The sequence below is a fragment of the Battus philenor genome, unplaced genomic scaffold, assembly GCF_028537555.1.
Source record: "Battus philenor isolate CCGP_79_NKW_IND1 unplaced genomic scaffold, ilBatPhil1.0.hap1 SCAF_13, whole genome shotgun sequence".
In the NCBI taxonomy this organism is placed as follows: Eukaryota; Metazoa; Arthropoda; class Insecta; order Lepidoptera; family Papilionidae; genus Battus; species Battus philenor.
In genome coordinates this window covers 7,808,655-7,834,899 of record NW_027181675.1, presented here as the reverse complement: position 1 = coordinate 7,834,899, position 26,245 = coordinate 7,808,655, and the positions used below count along the sequence as shown (strand labels likewise).

The 26,245-nt window shown below is 31.4% G+C and overlaps 1 protein-coding gene across 3 annotated transcripts in view; it reads left to right on the top strand.

Annotated features, from left to right (window-relative positions):
* Positions 1 to 4,653: 4,653 nt before the first annotated feature.
* Positions 4,654 to 26,245, top strand: part of LOC137933142 (rho guanine nucleotide exchange factor 10) — a 47,889-nt gene continuing 26,297 nt past the window's right edge. The window contains exons 1-3 of one of the 3 annotated variants that reach the window (XM_068776947.1): positions 4,654 to 5,095; positions 7,440 to 7,543; positions 17,577 to 17,679. In XM_068776947.1, coding sequence (XP_068633048.1) covers positions 7,489 to 7,543; positions 17,577 to 17,679 — 158 coding nt within the window. In that variant the 5' untranslated portion in view covers positions 4,654 to 5,095; positions 7,440 to 7,488. Of the gene's footprint in view, positions 5,096 to 7,439; positions 7,544 to 9,893; positions 10,027 to 15,361; positions 15,415 to 17,576; positions 17,680 to 26,245 lie in introns of those variants that run through there. The other 2 variants (XM_068776946.1, XM_068776948.1) reach the window with 2 other exon arrangements.

The following is a 26,245-nucleotide window of genomic DNA, read 5'->3' as shown; positions in this document are numbered from 1 at the left end:
CTATATGTATTAAATTCGGCTCTTCTGGTATTATTCTCATGTCGAACACAAGTCATTGTAAACGATCCTGTATGGACAATAATTTGAATAAATAGTTTAAATAAAAGATATATAGTCTAAATAAATGAAAGCGTATTATATTAATAATATTTTTAATTAAAATTCAAATAATTATGATTTAAATTTTACATAAACATTTTAGCTGTAGATAATCTGGGGTGGTTAGCGCTTACTGTTCTAAAAGCTAACAGATAGCTGTTATCTTTAATATAAATGAGCTGAAGTTTATTCTGTAAAGCTTAAGTGATACCCGTGATAAGGCGTCTTAGGTCAACAATAACATGGGTAGTACATTGACCCCTGCCCGTGGCGCCGGCGTTACCGATTGATAACAGAAGGTAAATGGGCCGTGCTGCCATACCGACCCATAACAATGCGTTCCCTCTGATACACGCTATTCAATTTGCTAATGCCCCTTTAATTGGTTCACTGATTCGAAACTATCCGGTACAAATTGTTTGCTTCCACGGTCAATTGGTTTTAAATATATTTATAATGAAAACACAGGACATACACTAATGTTCATTTTAGCACAACACGTCATATGCTTATTAGAATATTTCTGACGTTAGCTTATTATTAAATTCATTTAATTTCAATTCTTCATCATTATAATCATAATTTCGTCTACAGCTGTATATAAGCCTCTCTCAACGGTTTCCTATAGGACCGGTAGGAAACTGTCTGCATCCAGCTTATCCAATTCACTTTAATATGGTCGACTGTCAACCTTTTATGAGGGTGGCAATCCTACGCTGTGCTTGCAATTTCGGGGTCTCCACTCCAGAACATTAGTACGCCGGCGGCTATTAGTTGTGCGCACTATGAGGCCTGCCCACTACTGCTTATTCTTGCAAATCCGCTGAACTATGGCTTTACTATCGTTCGTTTACGGATCATCTATTTCCTAATTCGATTTCGTAGAGAAATTCCGAGCATAGCCAAGGAGGCTCAGGTTGAGAGACCGCGTTTCAGTGCCGAAAGTCATCGAAAGTCTACTAGTGATGGTACATATATGGTACTTACTTTTTACATTTAATACGTTTTGACTTATTACGTTTAATGAATTATATTATTCTATTTATTAAAAATGTCTTAATATTGCGACTAACAAATGTGTTTATACATATTCTCTAGATATTATCGAATAATGATTACTAAAAGCATAAAAATAAATAAAAACTATTAAGTTTAATAATAGTAAACAAAAGTACATATTTACACGTTGATATCTTATATACATGTCGTATGTATATTAATACATACGACATGTAAAAAATGATTGTATTTTTATACTTTTAGCGACCTAAGATTTTGTAACAGACGAAATATATCTTATGCATTTTTATCAACTTGTATACAAAACATACAAGACATAGTCATTATAGAAAAATTTGTAAATAAAAACAAGAGACATTCTTTAAAAATAAACACGATAGATATTTACGTCTGAGATTTACTCACTCGTTTTAGTCTCAATTTATACCTAAGATGTATTTATTTTTTTGGAAAATTAATGAATCGTTTGACATAAAATAATGGAGCAGTGTAATATAAAATTATGTAAATTTGGTTATCGCTATTTACCCTTTCTTTTCCTTAATTTAAAATTTTGTCGAATAGAATAGTGAATAAATTAAATTATTAATAAAATGGCATAATAATAACACAGTCACCAAAATTTATAATAACTTTGATAATAAAATAAAATAAATAAATAATAATATGTATACACGTTAAATACGAGAGAAGAAAATAATGTGTAATATCCTTTGTATTAGGCCTTACACATGAGACGACATAAAGTTACATTTAATATATTTAAGGCAGGACAGAAAGAACTAAAACTTATTGCTGCCTCAGAGTCATATTCAAAAAAGAGAAAGGTACAGAATATTATAGAACAATGCGACAGTATTTGAGCCCTTTTGATAAAATAAAAAGCAAAAGATTAAATAAAAAAAAGATTACATTTAAGAGCGACAATTCCAAAACTTTCATATCTACTGTAAATATGAAATAGTTACTCTTATATGCGGTTGACCATCAATTATTCAAAAAACAAGACTCAATACCTCTTTATTGAATTGCTAAGCAGCTATTACAATTTTATTAAAACATCCATTTATTATTCTGCGAGTGGGATAAATTAAATATATGGTTTTCACATCAAAAGAGATGTTTTTTACTTAGTTTCGTAATGTTATGAACCAAAAAAAAAATTACGAACTAAAACGCATCTCTGTTTTTATTGGTTCGAAGTAATAAAGCGATTTAAAGATCTAAATTGAAGAGATGACATTCTCAGCCTTAATAATTTGAGTTCACCAAAACGTTTTTATCCAGACCATGTTAGAACAAAGATGATCCAGTACGAAAAGGTTAATGAGGTTACTGGACTTATCTTCTTCCTGTTTAGGCTTAAATGGTTTAAACTGAGCAGGGCTACTTATAATCGAATTTCAATTGAAAATTATAATGATACACTTCTACAAGTAATATTACCAATATTTTCTCATCGCAATTTACATATTTCTATGTTACAAATATATATGTGAACAAATTTTAGTAGTCCATGTGGTTCTTGTTATTTTTTGTCCCTTTCCTATTATTATCTGTGCATCTGTTACACAAGAGTAGTCTTAATATTAGTTCATATATCACGCTTCTAACAGCTGTTCCTTTGTACGTAGCCGAAGCTAAATTCATTGTTTTTATGTGAGGATACCTTCCAGGTAGGTAAAACCGAGTAGTTACGTGTAAAGTTTAATGTGGAATTTGAACAAAATTTTTATTTTCTCCCTGATTATTTTATATGTAAATGTACATGTAAAATAAGCTTTTATAATATCTATTGTGATTAATATTTTGCATATATACATCAGTGCTACATAAGTAACTAATAATAAGATTAAAATAACAGATTATATTCAAAACAGTATTAGTGAATCTTTCGATATTGATACCGAGATCGTATTTTATTTCTTCATTGTATTTTGAACGTTAATGAATACTTAAATATTGATTCGTTTTATATTTTGTAATTATTGACAACATGATTTGCATACGATATTATTAAATGTTTATGTTGTTTATACATTTTCGATTTACATTATCTCTGATTTTGTTTAACTTTTCAATTTTAGAACACCATAAAGTTGTAAACATTTCATGCTTTTAGAGAATGTTAACTATGGACAATGCAATATAAATTTATCCTTGGACCGAAATAGAAAGGACATCCGTTTTACTGCAAATAATGGTATTGTGAAACCGCACATTAATTTTAAACCGTATAGTTAGATTCAATATAATCTAAATTTCTTGACATAGTACTTCGTTACAAAACTCGCACCTTATTTCATTTGTAACCCTTAATGGTAACATGTTATCTTTTTAAAAATTTTGTTAAAGCATGTACAAATGTAAACAATAAAACTAGACGACCACAAAAGCGGAATAGACATTTCCGGTTTTGATTCACAAAATTTCAAGGGCCGACTCCGATGTGTCTGACACCCTATTTCCGTTCCGCAAATTAGGGTAAACATTCAGGAGGCTAAATTTAAATAAAGATAGATCACAACTTATATTCAAATATACAATCCCGCTGTTGTGTTAATTTATATCTATCATAGTTTTTAGCACCACTAACGTAATAGCCAATTATTCTGCTTATTGTTTGACACTGGGTCGAATGTTAAATTCGCTAAACCATTTCCCGGTTCAAGACATGAAATGGACGATCCCTATGATCAAGTTGTCGCATTAACACTTCACTTTCCCTACAACCCAGAATTTCAAGCATTTACTCATCTGCCAGCAAAGTGCCCATAATTACATAGGTGGCTGTAAGATATCCTACTACACTACAATGATATGGTGAAACGTTGCCCTTGGTAAACTCCACCGACAGATTACTTTCACGAAAATTGAATGAAAGTGTGTCGTGAGAAAATGGATTTTGTTGAAAATATGGAATAATCGAAGAGATTTCTGACGACAACCGGTGTACGGGCTTTCATCAATCGTGCAAGCCCAGTCAGCTGCTTGTTTATATTAACATTCGTGTGGACCGCGTTCCAGTAGACTCGTTCGTCCGTATCAATGATTGTCAAGAAAATCGTCGTCAAGAACTAATAAGCCAGACATCCCGCCTTTAATTTTACACAATGTACAAATGTATTATTTAAACATAACATACATAATACTCATATTCCGTAATCTCTTAAGTTCATTTAGGAAAAAAAAACAATAATAGCTGGCAATGAAACATTAGGCGAGATGTTGTTGTTTGACAGATTAATCAAATAAAATTTTATATCTTGTTATTTCTCCATGGATAGCTTAATGTATAGAAATATCATAAATTATAAATAAAAAAGAAACTCGAAAGATTTTGAACGCGCAAAGCTTTGATATAAAATAAAATGATCGTAATGTAATAACGAAAATGAGTTGCGCTTGCGAGCCGAAGCGGGAAGGGGGACAGCGAGAGGGGAAGTGGAAGCGGTCCCCTCTGCCCGCCTGCCCTGCACTCCACACCCGCTCGACTCGGCGCCGCACCATAGCCGAGCGAGAGGCGACAACTAGCCAGCTGCGTGTTCGTCTTGCTTACTTGTGTTTTTCGGATATTGCTGTGCGATTGACGTTCCTTTCTTATTTTCTTTTAAACATCACAAAGACAAGGTTAAATGCGCGAGTGAAAAATATTTACAAATGGTATTGTTTAATTCTTTGAATAAAAGCATAATCATTTGGACGTTTCCAGTGTCGTTATTCATAGTGTTACTTGGATACCAGTGTCTTTTGTCTGTCCTGTGAATAAAACGAGATTGGTGCTATTTTCGTACGTTCCTGTAAAAATATTAGCCTTAGACTTCGTAGTGTGATCAGTGATTGTTGTCGTAGCCGGTTTCCGTTGAGGAAACTTTCGAAACGTGCATAAAACAGTGGGTAATGCTTTCCTAGCGAATGCGGGCCCTGCCTGCACGCATTCCACAGGGAGGCAAGTGCCGGCATTAAGTATTTTACGGTGAGTAAAGCGCGCTCAAGTTCATCGTACTTTGACCTAAAATTATGTCAACGATTTTGACCAGTATCCATAGATCCAGAACGCCAGTGTTAATTGAAAAAAACTGCATTCAAGGAAATACATCCATGGAGACGTTACTGGCGATTCCCAATCATATTTTTTTAATCATGTCATTAGGATTGCCACAAAAAATTACTTTTATACTTATAAGGTGGTGTTCACTAATATTCGGTGCTGTTTACTTTATTGAATTTTACTACTTCATCAAATTCAGGGCCCCTGAATCGGTGAGCTAACAATTTAAAATATATTACATAATTTAAAGTAATAGTGTGAGAGTGTAACACAAGCGACAGAGACTGTAAGTCTCTCTTCCAGACAAACAAGTCAATTTCAAAGATTTTTACTCTCCATCAAATACATATATAGATTTAGATTGGAAACGTACTAAAATTTAGTGAGAATATTACAAATTAAATATTGAAATGCATATCATTTGAAACATCAGTTTAAAAGAGTAAATGACCTAATTTCTGAAAAAACAATATTGTTCAATGATTATGGAACTTTATATTACTGTTATAGAAAAAACATTTATTTCTAGGAAAATATTCATAAATAATATGCAATTACATTTTATACAATTAAAACTTTTAAAAGCAATGTGTAAACAATTTTAAGTTTTTTCTTTATAAGGATTTATATAATATCATTATTTGCAAATCTTGTAGTCTTTAGTAGAACACATTCTTACAAAATCATATTTAAAAACGAATCAAGCTTTTGAATGGTTTTAATGGGATATTTCACTTTTTTAATACCTCTGTGTTAAACCTAAATTATTGTAATATTAAATAGATAATTGTTTTCAATTCAATTCTTTATAAAAAGCTTTAAGACTTTGTTTATAAACTGTTTTAAAGTACCAAGCTTTTGTGGACTTTTTTTAATTTTTACATAGTAATCCAAACCTCAATAAACAAAATCCTATGTATCTTCGATTAGGTTCATGGCCCTAAGATCTTAAAATCAATGATGCAAATATTTCTCAGTCATTTTTTTTTAAAAACTGAAAGAAAATTGATGGTTTTGGAAATTTGCTTGGCAGAAGAAACAAACTTAACAGTTATAAAATATTGGTACATCCTTTTCAAATATTTTTCCTTTACATTAATATAGTCTTTATCTTTTATTGATGTAAATGAATAACATCTCCTTTTTTTTTAAAAAGCTAAGTTCATGTGTACAATGGTGGTCATTTATTCTTTTATGGTAATATAACAAAAGTAAATTTGAAAATGATAAGTACATGTTTACAATATTTTATTGTTAGGTAAATGTTATTAAACAAATAAAAATGTTTTTCAAGATTCTAAATACATGTCTATAGCTAAAAGAACAAAATTATTTATTCATTGTACCTTATGATGTCTTATAAGTGTTTGAATACATTTAATTCAGAATAATTCTTAAAATTATGAGATTCATTCCCAAACAGCTTTATCCCATTTTAATGTTTTTTAATGGTCTTGAGTAATAGATGCTCTCTAAACTAGGTTTAACAAAGTTAATATTAGGGAACGTGAACATAACAAAATTTATATTTATTTAAATAATTAGGTCAATAATATAAACCATTGGATATGTAAAAGATGTTTGCATTATACTTACTTACTTAGTAACAATGATAGGATATCAGGTGAGTAAAAAAATATTATTGGCTCTATTTAATGAAGGCAAGGTTAATATACAATTTGCGGTGTTCATATTTTGTAATTAACACACTGCCAAGTCACCAATTAATTTTTTTAAGTATAATTTTATGAAATTAAAGCCGTAAGTAATTTTAAAATTAACAACATACTTGAAAATTATATTTTGAAAGGTTTAAGGAACATTGAAATTATGAAGAAAATACATAATCTTTTAAAACACTGAATTGATTTTTAAAAACTCAACCGTAATCATGTTCTTATATCTAAAGCTTATTTTTCTTAATTCATGAAAACAAGACAGTTGAAGGCAAAGAAAGTTTAACAACGCCCATTTTTAATTTGTAAATTGATTAAAACCCTGTTTTGAATGTAAGTTGTCATATTGAGTGTACATACTGTGATGTGTTTAGTTTACTGTAAAACTTATATTGAGATCTTACTTTAAAAAATTACGATTTTTTAAACACGGGAAAGAACAAATATCCATCACTATACAACACAAATGTATTTCAGAGGGCATAATAACGATAGTCGTATTTTCTGACTAAAACGATGAATGATATATGACTTATATTTGTTTGTGTATTACATTGTTTATATGTGGATGACGGAGTTTTTTTTTTAATCAGGGAGGCGAACGGAACGGGTGGCGGGGTCGGCAGCGGCGGGCTGCTGACCATGAACGCCACCCAGGTCCAATGTGAACCCCACGATTCGGTGGTACTCATTAAATGTAAGTTATTATACTATTAATTGTTAATTATATTATAATGTAACATGTCTGATGTTATTGTTACACAATTTTTACTATATAGGCCATTATCATCATTTTAAGCGAAGAATGTCCATTCCGGCAATGGTCAATGTTTTTAACAATCAAAACATTACCAAAAAAAATCGTTTATGCACATAGGTAATCCGAGATATGTCCATATAAACATTTTTGTCACAATAGACAATAAACAGATAGATATATTACTACCCTTATTACAAATTATGTCTTAGGTCACGCTTTATGAAACTAATATTGTCGAAAGAAAACAGAATTAAATATTTACCTGAAATTTCACCCTTCCCTCTCTTCTCCATGGAAATATTACGTCACATAAGCCAGACCTTCACATCAGCTGATAACTATGGATTACCCATGCAAAAACTGTTTTTTTTTTAAATCTGAATTGAAATAAAAAAAATAGTAACTAATTATTATGGAAATTCTGAAATATTCTGAGATATCCATAATAGGCGTTGCAGTAAAGCGAAAATATTTTATGGAAGGCCCCATATTACCTGGTAGCTAACCTAATTTAGGTTGTTTAGTTAAAATTGCCAAGGTCTGTGACGGGCTGCGACGTCACCGGAGCAAAGTACCTGTCTCTGCGATCGCCAGCCCGATTGTGCATTGTTCCGATTAGGACATTTCCCTCCCATGAGTTATTTCAATAGCGAACCAAAGGTTATACACGCCGTGATTTGGTTCAGTAGAGATCAAATCCGCGTTACTATTCAAGTTTTAAAACCTCTATAATAAAAAGTTCCAGTGAATACATGTGAAATATTTTCAGTGTTTTAAAGATAACAATTATATAAATCTTTTATTTAAATATTAAGCAATAATACAGTATTTTTTTAATTATTACACAATATAAACTAACAGTTTGTGTTAGTGTCCACGTTCACTTAGATTTTAAGCCAAACACAATTAGTATAATTTCACAAAATGCTGTTTCCTGCTAGTTACAGCAACTTAATTAACGCTCCTTTAGCCCTCTTGCGAAACAGATTTCCTAAAATTCTTATTATAATCAAGGAAATGTATATTCCATACAAATTTTCTAAGCCGTGTCTAAACCGCCTGCCAAACGTTAATTTTGGTAATCTATGAGATACACCTATAAGCAGCGGTGGATAACCAACGGCTAAAATTATAATCATGGTGAAGCCTTATAGTTCCAGAGCTCGTGATGTGTCTGTGCATAAATCTAATATATATAAGATAATTGATTGCAGGATAAAAACAACCCTTGAGACAAAGAGGTGAATGTATACCACACTTGTCAGCAAAAACATTTTACATTTATTTCCAATATCTTATTATACAGAGATTACTCTAAAATTTTGCATTAACTTTTTTTCTGAAATGCGACATTCCGTTAACCTCTGACAGTATAAAGTCTGCAGGACAAATAGTAAACAATAATTAATTTTAATATGCGGTGACCTGAATTTTTTAAACACTACAACATTGATTTTTTGATAAGACGTACCACACATTATTTGACAGCTTTACATTTCTGCCATTAAAGCTTTTACACCTACAACCAATCATTCTGTATATATAGAATAAACAGAAATATCTAAAAGCCACAACCGCGCGAAGCACGATTGTAAATATATTTTTGGATTATTCTACGACTACGTCAACTGGGATCCATTTGCTCGGCGCTAATGCTGCGTAATGTAACGTGTATTGAAGTAATCGATAAAACAAAGATCAACGTTTAAACTATCTATATTTTTTTTTAAATATACTATAAAAAAAAATTTTAATGTGCCTGAAGTCACCATTACATCACCGTAACTTTCCTTTTTCATTATTATTACTTAGGCTCTAAAATCTTTTATGGCACTAGAAATCCTGGTCGTAAATTGTCCCGGGTAGTGCTAATCGATATGCTAACACATGACGTCGTTTTCTCTCATAATTATTTAGGAGTTTAAACATAACACATAGATGTGTGTGACAATACGAGACATTGATAACATCCGATGTGAGTTCGTGTAATGATTCTACAAGACATATTTACTATGCTCGGCATTTCCAGGAATAGAATCGATAGTTTATATTCGTCTCCGAATGTTCCCCCGTTGCGCTGACGCTCTCAATTTACGCGGGAGCCGTACACTTACAATTAACTCCGCGGGATGAATAATAATTGCGCTGGAACCATGCCAATGTTGCTAACTTTTTTTCCCTAGATGGTTGGCTATGTCAATTGACACGGGCAGTCAGCAATTATGATGATCCGGGTTAGTTTTGAACCGACTGTTGTGTGTGATGCACGCATAAACGATGTATTATTCAATCCGTGAATGCGATGTGAAAAAGTTTACAGTGTTTGTTCCGGTGTTATGTGACAATGCAGTTTACTTTGGTGATTGTCGTAAACAAAGTTAAGTTATGCCCGGTGAACGAGGAACCGTTGAAACATATAGGTATGTCAATAATATATTAGAATACTCGCCACGTGTATAATATTTATATGTATTATAAATTTTAGATTTAACTTCTAAAATAGCATAAAAAGTTTCAATTTCGTAAAATTAAAAATCAAAAATACCCTTAATTGACATTTTCCATAATGTTAATCGTAAAATGTGAACATATGATGAACGTGGTCTAGACTTAGACAAACTCTTCAATATGACATCCGTTGACCGGAACCATTGTACCGTAAGGTATACGCGCTTTCCTATCATGCGGTAAAGTAGTTACGGTTATACTACAATAGTCATTGAGATCGTACGAAGGATTATGACACAATTGTATTAATAGTAGAAACATCACAGTGCTAATAACGTAGTAAGAAAGCAAACTATGGCTCACATATTTAACTCTTTAAATGTTATTTATAGATTGATATTTATGACAAACATTCTGTTTACACATTTGAATTTTCTCAGTCCAGATGTACTGAAATATCAATCAGGTATAATGTAACAATACAAAAATAAAATTAAAAATGTAGAAATAAATCCTTGGTTAAATCATATAACAAATATATCGCAGCTGAAATTGTACCTGAAATGATTCAAAACGAGAAATGTCGTTCACTTTTGATGCATAGCAACGCTAATATTCATTGTTTCTAAATTTTGTTCATAGCTGAATTATTCAATAGGCTACTTTCCTTTATGTAATTTTTAAATTAATATCTTTATTGTATACGTAAGAATACATTTAAATAGTTTTACAATAATAGACAAAAAAGTACAAAAGGTAGTCTTATCACACAAGGCAATCTCTTACAGACAACCATAGTATGGAAATGGTGGAAGTGCAAATAATGGGTAGTTTAATATTTATTAAAAAATATATGCACAAGTTAATGCAAACTTGTTTAAATATATAGCAATTCACAACAGATATGTGGCAATAGTGAACGAAATAATATTATAAGTGACGTGTTTAATCATCTGAATAAACGTAATTGAACAATTTCTATCTGCCCATTGCCCTTATTCACTTACCACTTGTACAAGCTAATCTTTAATTGAAGGCAGCTGTTAATCTGAATTTACGTACAAAGAGCAGGAGCTGCGATTCCGAAAAGATAATTTAAACCTTATTGTGTTCAAATTAAGTTGGAAATTCATAAACTACGTTGATTGGAAAAGACGTCTGCTTAAACTTCAATTAGAACAATGTACTCTAGTATTACTAAAAAGCTGGTCATGTGCGTGGCATAATTCATCCGAGAATTCTCAAGTCAAAAGGCATATCACTAGACATTGCCCCGTTAGGAAAGATACTGTAATCGAACACGAGTAATAAATATACAGCTATTCATTTTATCAAAGCTCTCAAAAGTATTGGTATGTACAAAAAAATTAATAAATACTGTTTTATTGGAATTTCGTGACGGTTTCATAGAAATTCTACTTAGTCATTGCGGTTTGCTTGTCAACCGTTAGTCAGGACGGATACTGAATAAACTTTGTGACGTCTTTAAAACACGTATTATTACAATAAATTCCCAGCAAAGACTTTTTGAGTATACCACTCATCATTTTTAAGTATAACATCAACATAGGTTTTAAATATTAAATAAATATATCGAATGATTGGATAAAAATGTAAAAACTTTAAAGGGTTGAATGTATAGCTCATTTGATGTCAATTAATGTATGATACACCCTATCCAATATCAATGTTTTTAGAAATAATCGTTTTAAAAATTTTGATTGCTACATATGTAAATCAATTTTTGTTTAATATCTGTACCTGCAGATTTTGAATTTCAGAAGTTATAGTCCTGTCGCTTTCCAATGTTACAATTTTTTAAAGCTTTTTGATGACAAATAAGCCATACTTTTACCTATTTAATGTTCACTGGCCCTGTATAATACTGTACCTACTTTTCATAAAAAATTACGCAAATACCCACATGTAAATTAGTTATTTGAATCGTGTTAAATGTTTAAATATATACAATTGTGTGTTCGTAACGCCCTATTTATCCGCTTTATCTGCCAATATAGAATTTAGTAGCATGAATCATAACATCTAGTACAGCGGTTCTCAAACACTATGATTAGAGATTATTTAAACTTTTTTTTGAACCAATAAAAATAACTAAGTTAACATTGGATCCCACGAAATGTTAACCGCTTTATCGTCTTTCCAAGACAGAGCTTCAGGTCCGGCTAAAGCTGTTGCGAAGTATGATAAATGAAAATGGTATAAGTTATCAAGTGAAGTATCTAATACGGTTTATGGGAGTTTTAAGCGATTATAAAGTTTGGTAATGAATTGTTGTACAACTGTCTATATTAATGATATTGTAAGTGACCACAAAAACCTGTCTGAGTTTTTTGCGAGCTCTTATCAGATCATGGCACATATTGAACACTTCTAGCTTTAAGTTGAAGGATACCGTGATAGAAGTAGCTCAATCTGATTTTAGTTTCCGTCAAATTGGCCTCTCCTGGGATTCTTCGGGTGACTTCTTAAGAAGTCAAATTTTCACTTTGAGCATTAATACTCACCCAAGTGAAAATTAAATAAATAATTTAAAAATAATTAATAGATACTTTTTTCCAAAGCTGTTCTGATGCGTATATAAATTAATTTTTGTGCATATATTTTATTCTAAAATGTTATGGAACACAAATTTCTTTTATGTCATAGGTAAAAGTTTGAGTATTAGTGTCATAGACGGTTCAAACAATAAATGCATGAGTGACGGGGCGTGCTAGGCGGCGGCTGTGATCTCGACCCACTCCGATACCGTGATCACTAGATCTGCCTCCGGTACTGACCGGCCATAAATCGTTTCTTATTATGGACCTGTTGTTTCGCCCGCGCCACTCGCAATAGTTCACTGCGCCATCTAATCGGGTTAACGATAACGTTTAGTTTTCTCGATCTCTAAAATAGCGTTTACTTCTGGCCTGCTTCGGATTCAATCTTTACTTCTCTAAAACACGGCTCGGCAACCTTTTCTCATCTACGGCACACTAAAATCTTTCCTAGAATTTCGTGGCATACCGAAAGCTGATTTCAAGTGACGAGTAACGTGACGTGCCACTGTGTCTCAAATAAAAATTATATATTATGGAAAATTATAAAATTTAAATTTATTAATTTTTACCGCGGCACACTTGTATCCGACTTACGCCACACCGGTTGTGAAGCACTGCTCTAAAACATAAGTTTTTTATACCTTCTGATTAAAAATGATGTCGTTGTCAAACCAAAATACGTGCTTTTCGGAGATTTTTATATATTGGTGATTACGACTAACTTATAATTAAATTTACGCTTAAAATAACACTGTACGGCTCTAAAAATTATACGGTGTATTTCAGTCGTTCAAAAATATGTTATATACATCTGAATATTATTCAAATATTACAAGGTAACGTTTTTTATTTATATGTTAGATTTGTTCTTTTTGCTAAGTGATTTCACAAAAACGAAACATTGAAATCACATGTTAAATAAAATATAATTTTAATAAATTAATCTTGGTAGTTTTTAATTTATCGTCATTGAAAGAAAAGTTATGTTACAGCATATTTGATGTCAGGACGAAATTCCCATATAAATACCAAGTCAGCAACTGTCTAATAGACTTGATTACTTTACTTTTTTTATTAATTTATCAACATGATACATGCTTGCTCCAATCAGAAAATATTTTAAGACAACCGTTAATTTAAAATTGGAATATTTAATGTATTTTTATTATAGATTTCTAACTAATGAAAATGTTATTGACACAAAATTAATATTATTCGTTTGTACAGTTATAAACCACGTTTAAAAGAAAATTTTATTTTTCGGGGCCATTCATAAAATGCGTTACCTAAAATTTCACTTTTCTTAACTCCTTTCCCTCTCGTTTTGCAGCACTTAATACTTTAGACTCCCTAGAAATATTTTGTGGCAAAGGATGAAGATTGAGCCCCTTCAGAATGAACTATAAATGTATATTTGTATATGAACGAACCATTGACGATTTTATCAATACATGTATGCATTTCAAAGAGAAACGCTTGGACAACTTTTTAACATAAACATTAAGTCGATTTTGATACTTAGAAGTCTTTTTAAAATTGCGATTGATACATAATTTTTCAAAAGGGTGTTGATCACCTAAATAAATTTGCAAATAATAAAATTTGTTAATACCGAGAATCCCATAATGGCATTTAGGTCATTAACCTGTCGATCATGGCCCCCGTCTCACTGACATAATCAACCAAAATTATTGTTACATGCGTTGTAAGCTGACGTACGTCAGTGTGTGTTCCAACTTTGTAATGACAATACATGTGCCAGTGTGTTAGAATTGTTAAATATTTAAACATCTGTTGCGTAATATATACGATTCTGTTACAGTAAAAAGTGTGATAGAAGTGTTAATTAGACAAACATTGTTCTGATAATTTCACTTGTGGCTGAAACAAAACAAAATGAAACGTTCCAAAAAGGCAGACAAAATAACCAAGTTCAAGCATAAGATGATAAAGAAAGGCAAAATAAGTACGTAGTACACCTAGCACGGTTCTTTTTCCGTTGTTAAGTGCTGATAATTTAAACATATCCTAAAACGTATTTTTCAAGTTATAGATATAGTTTCGTGCAAAATTATAACTTTTGCGAAATGTTATAGGGATTAAAATTGCTCGCGCTGACTTTATTGGTATACAGTATCCCGAGGAACGTGGTCGCCTCGACGCCCACATGCTACTTCAAGGTCTCTGATCACTTAATATGCCCTCCATTCGAAGTATTATTACACAATTTCAAAGAACGAACGACATTTCTAGTATAATTGATAACGTCCATTACGGCGCCTTGCGCCACGATGTGTGTGGGACTTTTTGTTCGTAGAAGTTACTTTTAACAATATTAACATATTAACATTCAAATAATCTTGACTAATAATTTAAACTATTCAAATCGTACCGAGTTTGATTGGTTGATGTTTCGCACTGTTTTGTTTAACTTTTACGACATCATCATTTAGGTTATAATAATAACCAGTGAAATTATAATTAACTTTTATATTCAAACAATCTATATATATTATATATATATATATATATATATAATATATATATATATATATATATATAGAAGGCACTACAAAATAAATAGAACGAAGCTATAGCATTTTTATTTTACCCAACAAACTTTTTTTTAAAAAATGTAAGGTAGGCGAACAATTTTTTTTTTCAAGTTAATGTGACCGCTGGTTATCATTCGTCAATGCAAGTCGCAGTCACGTTTTCATCTCGGAACGGAGGTGTGTAAACCCGGTCACTAAAACAACCGATAATTGGATCTCCGATTCCTGTCCCGTCATACTAATGGTAAATTATTTATCTTACAGCATACCTCTTAGTAATTCTGTCATAATAGTTCTATCGAGACTTCTAATTCTTTAAATAATTAAACAAGCGAGAAATAGATTACACTTATAATTGAATTATGAGGAACATTGTTTTCACTTGATATAATTTAATCGAATGAGGAATGAGGAGATCCGTAGATGAACAATAGTAAGTAAAATACTAGCAAGTTGCAGTGGGAGTAATCAGAGCGCACCGACAGAACTAATAGTTGCGGTGGCGGACCACCAAGCAAAGCATCGGACGTCCACCCACAAAGTGAACAGACGCCCTTGTTAAGGTCGTGTAAAAACACTGGATGCAGGCTGCTATCCAAGTACCGGTCTGAATGGAAATTTAACCTATATCCAGCAATAGACGCCCTAAGGCTGAAATGATGATACAAGTTACTAGTTGTCTATACAAAGGAGTAATTAAAATTTCAATTAATTAAACAGTCGTAATTTACAATTTCACAGATTTTAACTGTTAACTTTTGTTAATTAGTAATTGCAGAAAATTAAACATGTGTAATTAATTGAAGCCGTTTTTAAAATGCTTATCTAAATCAGTGCGAAATACCTAAAAGGCAGAATTCTGTACGTTGCTTTGTGGAAAGCTTGATTGCGTAAAATGTTTTGTATAACCTTGTCTAAATAAAGCAACAGTGTTTAATAGCTGATTTTAACTTCGATAAATTGCGAATAACCTAATTATCTTCATTTAATTACTTTTTTTTATAAAAATTTTTGTTTTACTATTATGTTCATCGTTAATTTGAAATCATGAAATCGTTAAGACTTTATGGATTTTTTTTGTTTTAGAATACTTATCTTCAAAATAATGTGTTAAAGTTATAATACGTATTCGATTTCATAATTTTGTAGTTCCTCATTTTATACGTTTTTTCTCAAGATTGTGTGACGGACGGTACGGTATTGGTTAATATTTTGACCAAAAGGAATAATAAATTTATTATTAATTTGTATCAAAACTAAACGATTTATTGGAGGCTCCGAAAATTTTTGTATTTTCATTTTGACAGGATTACGGAGATCTTAATATAACAAAACATGATCTACCTTTTTTCTGTTAAAGTTAAATGGTTTAATTACATTCTATTTCAGTATAAAAGCCAAAAGACTAAACGAAAATCAAATTCAAATCGCTTTCCGTTAAATCTAGCATTGCATGTTTAAACATGCAGTGAAGGGCATTGGACAGACGCGCTCATTTCACAATTGCTATTTGAATGTTTCGATTTAGCAACTGTCACAACCTCTGTTTCAATATGGTTACATAAACTTGAGAGATAAAATTTAGACTTTTCATATACAAATTGAAAAGCACGCTGTACGAACATTGTAGGGGGTGTAGACAAAATTCCAAAAAAGAACAAATATGTTTTGTTTATCATAAGTTGACACCAGGGGGGTTCATTAGATTAATAAAGTTTTATTATCTAAATCAAATAATTAATAATTAAGCTCTAACAGAGTTAAAAACTAGTTATATTTATACAGAATTTTTTATGAAACTCCGTGAAAACGAACAATGGCAATCGGCTGAACTCGCGAAGTCCACAAAACGATATATGTTCAAGCTAAAAGTATTGCATATTTATTGATAGCTTATTTTATTATTTTAGTCTGTATTTTATGTGAGAGTAATGTTGAAAAATTGTAGCAATATTATTATAAAGTTTCGCACGAGTCAGTTAGCCGTTCCCACTCGGATAACAAACGACAATTTGACAATGACAACAACGCAAATTGGTAATAATCAACCTGTTAGTATTTACATCTCACAACAGGAATTTTAATAAAGATTGACAACGTAAGACGGTTTGGTACCTCTTATAAAGTTTCACTTTGTTAGACTTAGTCCTCCCCCATAGATTTACAATAGGACTGGTTGGAAGTGGCTTACAGTGTCACTCGGCGACCTTAACAAAGCAGTCGTCTCATCTTGTGGTTAGACATGATATGCTGCGTTTCTGTGGTCTTCACTTCAGAACCTTGAGGTCTCAATGGCCGACTATTCCGTGCTATGTTGCCTGCTCGCTGCCACTTCAAATTGCTAATACGCAAAAACTTAGAGGCTGTGAATTTTAAAATGAATGGTAATGAATTGATTTCTTTTAGATGAACACCGTTCGGCGGGTGGCAGCTGGGAGGAGCCCGTGAGCGCGATGCGGAACACTCCGCTAAGGCGCTCACAGAGGCTAAACTCCACCTTGGATTCTAGGTTAGTACTATCTCTTAACTGATGAAAACTAAAATGTTTCAAAAACAAGGTTCGACACCTATTGGTTATATTTTCACTCTACTCGTACATATAGTGTATGTTTTATGTGTTTATTAGTAATTGCATAATAGGTATATATTTTATGTACATATAGTATTTGGTATGTTTTGTCTGTCACGAACTTTTTATACAACTGTTTACTTGTTATCTCTCTCCTCTTTATGGGGACTGGAACAACAGTAATACGAATCATGTCTATATTTTTCTCATGTTCCTTACTTATTTATATAGAATATTTATTCTCAAGACATTTCTAGAATGTCACATAAGTTCCTTCTATTCCAGAATTGTAAAACCTAAAAGTCGTCGGAAGATGCTGAATACAGGCTGCTCTCAACCGGTCCTATTGGAAATAATTGAGGTGGGAAGGCTATGTCCGGCAGTTGTCCTGCGGCTGAAATTATGATGATTTTGATTTAAATTACAAGAGATGTTATTAAAGTTATAATAATAGCAACAATGGAATATTTTATAAAATGTTCAATGAACGTTGCGTTTAATAGCTTGCTCATAAATCATTAACCTACGGCTTTCGGTTTCTATAATTAATTCACGTAAAATGACCTAAGGATCAAGTTATTAATAATTTGCATCTGACTTGGCTCTAAACCATCATTATCGTACATTATTGAAACCTAATAGCAAATTTGCGTAGGACTTACTTAAATCGTGTTTTATTTATAATTTGATCAAGAAAAATATTGTAATGACAGGGTTCACGAACATATTTATTATGTACTTGAGAAGCAATTCGTTTTGTATTTATTAAAGATTTTGGTTACGTTTAGTTGTCTTTAACCTTTTTTATTTGATTGTTATTGCGCTGTTAAATGTTATCTTTAGTTTAAACGGGTATCTATGGCCGTTATATAAAAGTAGAGTCACTAATGGTGCAATATTAAAAGGAAGTGGCACACGTCCGTATAAAGTGAGATTGATAGTGATTCCGAAATTAGAATCAATTCCCATTACGAATGGGGGAGTCGAGTACTTTGAGGATCTATCTTGCACTGATCCAAGAACATTATTTTAGCGGTTTAAAATAAACGTCACTTACACATTATTATTCCAAATATTTATAATAGTATTATTGTTATTATAGTCAGTGTTGTTTATTTTTTGATAGTAGTTTTGAAATAGCCCATTAATAAGTAATAATATTTTCCCCCAATTTAACTTAATTTATTTGTGTCATTTCTATACCGTTTGTATGAATGTGTAAGTAAACAAGAATTTTTACAAAACTGTTGATTTACATTTTGGAAAGAATGTACAAGTAACTTTATTGTATATGCATCCGTTATTTATTTTTCATTTATGCAATACGTATTTATATACCGTTGATCGTATACCAAAGTAAAAAAATATTGTATACAGATATTTCATACCAAATTAAAAAAGATTGTAACAAGGGATGGGGGGTACTTTGATGAAAAGTCAATAGAAATTGTTTGATTACCGCCGTGATACTTATTTCTAGTCGCATTTGAGTAAAAAGCTTTGGCTTTATGATTAGAAAAGTAGCATCCCACAACTGTGTGATTTGACAATGTAGTGAAAGAATGTACGGAAGAAGCAAAGTTGTTATAAAATATATGTTTATGGTGATTAGAGATAGATGATAGTTTATTTCAATAAATAGTATATGTAAATAGACTGACATTATGGTGGTGACATATCTACGGACAAAGCTCCTAAATATTAAACAAATGATGAATTATAAAAGATCATTAAAGAATATTTTTTAAGATATATTAGCTGCTGTAACATTATATTTAATATGTTAATTTACTTAAGCAAGGAGGAAGTTGCTTAAGCCAGATAAGACGGCAGCTGGTTTCGTAATCGCGTAACTACATAAACTCACTTAAATAGAGCAGCTAATAAAATTATCGACGACTTATTTTAAATTCTTGTAAATATAGATTTGCTAATTTCTTTTCAATTTCTGGCTGGAGTAAATTTGCACGGACAGATAGTACACAACAAATAGTTTCAAATATATACGTGCATAACAAAACTTAATGTAATAGTTAAGTTATTTTAACAATACATTTGGTGTGAATTAAACAATAGTAAAGGTTTTAGGAAACCATAAAACATCTGGCGCGAAATAGATGAAAAAACGATGTTTTTGGAAAACTAATACGATATGATTGTTTGTCGTATTTTAACTCCCGTGGTTACAAGAAGCTGTTGAGTATTGTATTGTTTATTTCTAAAGTAGAGACAGTAATGCGAGATGACAAAACCTTGAAAATTTAGTATTTGAACTCGAACAAAAATCCAGATGTTAAATTATCATTCCGTTATTTATTATATTTGTAACTGATATTTTTGGATAGAGTATGTAAGAATTTGCACATTATTTAGAAAATTTTAATAATGTATTATATCAGCATTGTATTTTCATCTTTGTGGTTATAACTTCATTTAGCTAATAATAATTTGCTTTAACGACTTCATAGTCTTTCTCGAGCAATAGTAGCCCAGCGGTAGAGGACAGACTTGCGATCCTATGTCACAGGTTCGATTCCCGGTATACAATGTCATACAATTCACACTTTTGAATTAATTATATAAGATTGTCACTACCCACGAACCAGTTTACATAGGATGGGCAGCAGCATACTCTGCGACGCATAATACCACACTGCGATCGCCAACTCGTAGATATCTCCTTAGATACATTTCTAGGCCTATGCTTTGCAGTAGATCTCTATAGTCAGAAATAACTTTCTTTCTCACTGTAGAAAATGTGGTGTTTAGTACAAAATTGGATGCTTTATAAATATGGCAATAAACATAAATTACCCCTTTACATCATTTTTTATTATTTCAAATTATAATAGAACTGCATGTCATCGTTTATTTTAATTGAGATCGAGAAAATATAAAATACGATAACAATAACTAAGGATGTATAACAGGAACGCCTGTCTAAAGCATAAAGTCAAATGGTTATCATGCAGCATTTAGCGAGGCGTGACGCACTCAATTAACACAAATTTCCTGTCCTCTATAACTGTCAGACTGTTGAGGACACATCCATCGAGTGCATGATCCTGTAAAATAATAACACTTTCGTAATTTTTAAAATAGAGTTGCTGGTAATGCAATAATTTAACCGGTATTCTCTCTATAGTTTCATAAACCTGAAGACACTAAATTCTAATTATAAAAATATGTTATGGATTTAATTTTATTGTAACTATCGTTAAGGTCTCATTCCGATTGTAAAATATCATAAATTTGTATAAATATAAATATTTTAACCGCCATTACTGAATAAGGATGTTTACACAAAGTATTAATAACGATTATGTGTTATATATAGCTTTGTTAAGTCGATCTTTGTTATATCTCGTTACATTGTTATATTTTTTATGAGATAAATAATTATTATGTTGCATCCAATATGTTACTTAGATAAGCGAAACAAATATGTTACGTTACCTATCTTTGTAAAACGTTTGTTATAATAGATAATTTATTCTTTGGCTATCGAGAATGTAAACAAGTTAATTTATTAACTAAACATAAACTAACCGGCAATCTTTAGTTAAACATGCATCGTTATAAATTGACATTACAAAGATACTAAAAGAATGTCAAGGATGAGGCCGTGCTGTAGATAATTTGCATGTTCGTTAGTGATAATATATAATTCGCCGTACTTGGACAGGATAATTTTTATAGCCCCTATTATATATTTGCTCACGTTTTAGATCGTTTGATAAATAAATTGGAAACAATTTTTTTTATTTTTCTATTTAGCGTAACGGCTACATACAGAAGTTTCAATAAAAAAAATTTCTATTTTATAATATCAAATTAATTTTTCTAGTTAAAAAATAATAAAAACATTCCGCTATTGATACGGATTGCTAAGTAGTTTGCAAATCTTAAAATAATTTTACGTTACGGTGAAGTTTGTTCTAGTTTTGTTTTGTTTTTATGTTGTGATCAATTTTGTTAAATTAAAAAGGCGGTGGTGATTTCTTTATATTTTATAGATTTCGCTCACAATATGGAATGTAGACACGATGTAAGACTGTGACAATTTGTTTGGTAGTTTAATATTGAATTTAATATACATCGATGTACTAATTGCTAATATAATGAATATAGTTTCATGAGGAAATAAAATATTTCACTAATAATTGTGTAATGATAAACGAAACTCTACCGAGTTTTTATAGAAGATCGCGGACGAAGTTTGCAAATTGTTTCAATATCTACTATGTAATTGTTGAACTTTGAATTAGGTATTAAATAATGATCTATTGCGCTGCTATGGATTTATAGCTTCTAAAGCTTAGACGTCATAAATTAGAAGGTTTACAAATTTGACAAAAAGACTGTTTCAAAATACATTGCTTTAAATTTTATTTAAACTCCGGTTATTAAATATTTTTACGTTATATTGAATACAGCTAAACGATTTACATAGACTTATACCGAATGCATTTTGATTTCGTAATACCTACAAGACAAAGCAGCATAGCAGAGCTTTACAGCCGTTTAGAGCCAAATGAGAAAACGTCAATGAGATACTTTTCTGAAGTAAGCAAAAGCTTGTTGATCTTAAAAAATAGAGATATTGAGGGAATCACAATAATATTCAAATATTTTTATTAATGATTATTTGATCAATCAATATCTAAATGAACGTTGATTATTTCGTCCTACCCAAACAAGCCAGGAATTTATAAGATATGTCTGGGTGAGAAGTGTATATAATGTTAGAAAACTAGGGCGTAATGGTAAATGTCCGATTATGATTTTATCTCGAGAAAATAAGTCAAATACTTGATTAAAATTAACATGCAGTGTCTGGTGGCAGATTTATGATTTCAAACATAAGTAAAAAATGTAATATTTGACACGTACATTCAATAATAATATTAAGCGATAAAATGGATTTAAGGAACATATCATTCAAATGTCTTCTGTCAAGTTGCAAACACTGTTCAAAATCAGAGTCTTATGTCCTGCGTCACAAGTTGCAGCAATATGTTTCTCGACTAATAATATCCATTAAAATTCATAAGATTTGAATAATCCATTGAAGGTAAGTCGGATGAAGTCGGTGGCCATGGGATATCAGATTTTGGGCAAATTCTTGTGTTTGATGAATATGATGGATGAGCTCGCAGATTCAGCAAAAAGAAATGCTTAATCTAGAAGCGATAATTTTAGCTATTGACATTCGTCGCCTGCACTCGAACATTTAAAAAAAATGGTCCAATTATCCAATTTATGGATAATGCATACCAAGAAGTTACCCTGGGGCAATACAATGGTTTTAGCTGCTTCAGTCTAGAGTTGCATGTTCTTAGAGACCAATAACAGTAGTATTGAAATTTTCACTCTGTTTGTTTTAGAACAATTTGAATTTTATAAGGATCCTTTTTTTAGAAATTTGATGAATATTTTCTCTTGAAAGAACTTCATGTAAATTACTTGTAATCAAGTCAATGTGTTTTCAAGTCCAAGATCGACTGGGCCATGACCATGGGGTATTTATAGCCAAAAAAGTTGCGCGGAATCCTTGCATCCAGAAACGAGTTAAGTTTACATTCGCTTCATCACTTATCCGTCGAATACTGAAGAATTAAGAAAATTATCGACGAACAGTTCCATGAGAACCATTACTCTTAAAAATGCCACAACGGCGAACGCGCGATGCTCACTCGACCAGTGCAACATCGTGACTGCGATATTCGCACGGTCAGTGATTCCAACGACACGCACCCTTCTACCTCGTCGTTTGTTACTTATTCAAAATAATCGTATTTAAAAACAATTATCTGCTACCAGGAAATCTTTCTATAAGAATTTATATTGTCAAAAGTGTCTATCCATATAACGCGTTTGCTGAAGTTTATATATATATATATATATATATTTTTATTATGTATTAACGGCAACTGACTTTATCCAAAAATATTGTATATTTAAGAAGTATCAAATAGACAAAATTTATTAATGACTGCTATTAATAATTTGTAAGGAGATTCCTAGTTCAATAACATATGTAATATATAACTAAGTTTTGCAAGTTAACCAATTGATTGTATGGGAAAAAGAGTTTTCAATAAAAAGCGAGAAATTTGTCATTTTTTTTACTATATGTCACTCACCGCTGAAAAATTTGTTATAGTCGAAGATGAAACAAATATTATATTAACATAAAGCATAACAAAATGTTTGTGTGAAAATAATTATTATCATAACAGTCAAACGAAAGCCTACAGCCAACAAATTTACTACGCAATTCATTAACAAAGATTGTTTTGTCATTGACTTGTATTTTTATTTTTTGTAATTGAGGTTAAACGGTTATTAACAATTTGTACTATTCTATTAAAATATAAAAAATATAATGATCCTATCAGAATTATTATGATTAAAAAATTTAATTTGTTCTATTGCAATTAGAAAAACAAAACGACTCAATGTTTATAATTTCGTAATCGTTTTTGTAGTTCGTTAAATAATATTCTTAATATTTACAGACTAAAATCAGGTGACATTGTACAAAAAATATAAAGGCAACGATTATTCAAATCCATTATCCGGATCAATTTTGTAAATGCTATCTGGTATTCTATCACCATAGAACGGCGCTAAGACTGTTCCAGTTAGTTTAAGATACTAAATTAAAGTGTTAATAATTAGAATTACTTTAATAATCGTTTAATTCAAAAATGAAACTATCGACTACCGCTCGTTGTACAAGTTTACCAAAGTGAATTTTGTTGGGAAAATAATATAAAAATGTATAATTGCTATAAGTTATAAAGGTTCGGCATGCTCGATTACCGTCAGGGTTGTATAGCTAAGAAATAATTTTGAAAGTTGGGAAAAACGATGTGGTATTCTAAGGCCACTCATCTTGATACAACGGCAGTATATTCTTGTATTTTATTATTAAATTATTTAAATCCGAAGTAAACCTTTCGTTTCGGAAGAAAAAGCATAGCTTTCAAAACTATACAGAGCGATAAACAAGAACTTATAAGAATCTATGATCCAAAAAATCTAAATTCTTGTAGTAGTTAAATTGATTTGTAGGAGAGTTATAATATTATGAACGCACTCGTTTCTTCCTTTTCATACCTCTAAACAATTCCGTGAAATGACGAAGTCTTTAACTATTGTTACAAGACCTCTTTCACAAAATTAGACATAAGTAGTAGTAGTCGTGCAACAAAGTGCACCGCCCGCCAGCCCGCATACACTTTTATTACCGGGCTGGCGGGCGGTGCACTTTGTTGCACGACTACCACTGCATGTGCAGGGAAGTGCCTAAATATTGGTCCTTTTCTTACTTAGGATGGACTTCCGCAAGGTAACGCCTGATACCATTAAAAACTAGACATGTAACATGGTCATAAATTATTTAAAAACTTTGAGTCGCTGTTTTTCTTTTTAATTTTGAAAGTATAATTTTCGACCAGTAAATATTTTGTTTGAAAGTTGATGTTGGAAATTTCAAAATGGTGCAACTGATAATATAAAAGGTACAACTTTGTAATGACAATTAAAAACATAATTATTATTATTCTGTTTTATGATTCACAAATGAGCCGCTTGGGTCTTCATTACCGCTATCTTGTACTTGCCATGTTAAGTAGTATCACTTAAACGAGAAACTGATAGGCATAACCTTCAGCGTGACCTCTGAAAGATAACCCATGTTCATGGATTTATATAAAATAAATAAACATTGAAAAAAAGAATGTTCGAGGACAAATTTAATGCTCTTAGAATGCCAATAAAATACTTAAAAATACTGATATACTTTAAAAATGCTGGTACCGGAAGATAATACAGCATTTAATAAAATTTTTAATTTTCTAATTTTACTTCACCTGTGGTTACGTGATACGTGTTTCCCAACATTTTTTGTGTAACGTACATTATTTTATTATTGTTTATGTTATAAATGCGAAGGGGTTAAACTGACTAGTTTATTTAAGAATTGCCCCTCTGTAAGGGCGTGGGCCCCACGTGAGGCAACACTAATTTAAAGTAGACCAACAATATGGTCACAGTCGCGGAAGTCACTGCATGCGAGCAGTGCGACAAGACCGGTTATCGTGGCGATTTTTGGGGGAGGGATGCCTTGCAGAGTGGGCGAGATCTAAATTAGAGAAACGAGATCTAAATTAGTATAAACTTTGTTGGTGTTAAGTGAATGGCTCCTATGACAATAGCAAATAATTTTCATATATTTATTACAATTTTAGCGAACTAATATTCTGTTCATTTACACGCATGCAACATCTGATAATTAATTGCACAGTATATTATACACTTTATGACGAACGTAAATTTGAAGGTTTCGTTCGTTTCAAAACAATGAATTGCGTAATCCATCAACAAACATAATATTACTGTGTCGCATGTATTTATGACGAAAGATGCCTTCCAACATACCTGCCTTCGGATACTAACGCGGCCTCTAAAGCACCGTAACCGATACCTTATAATAAAA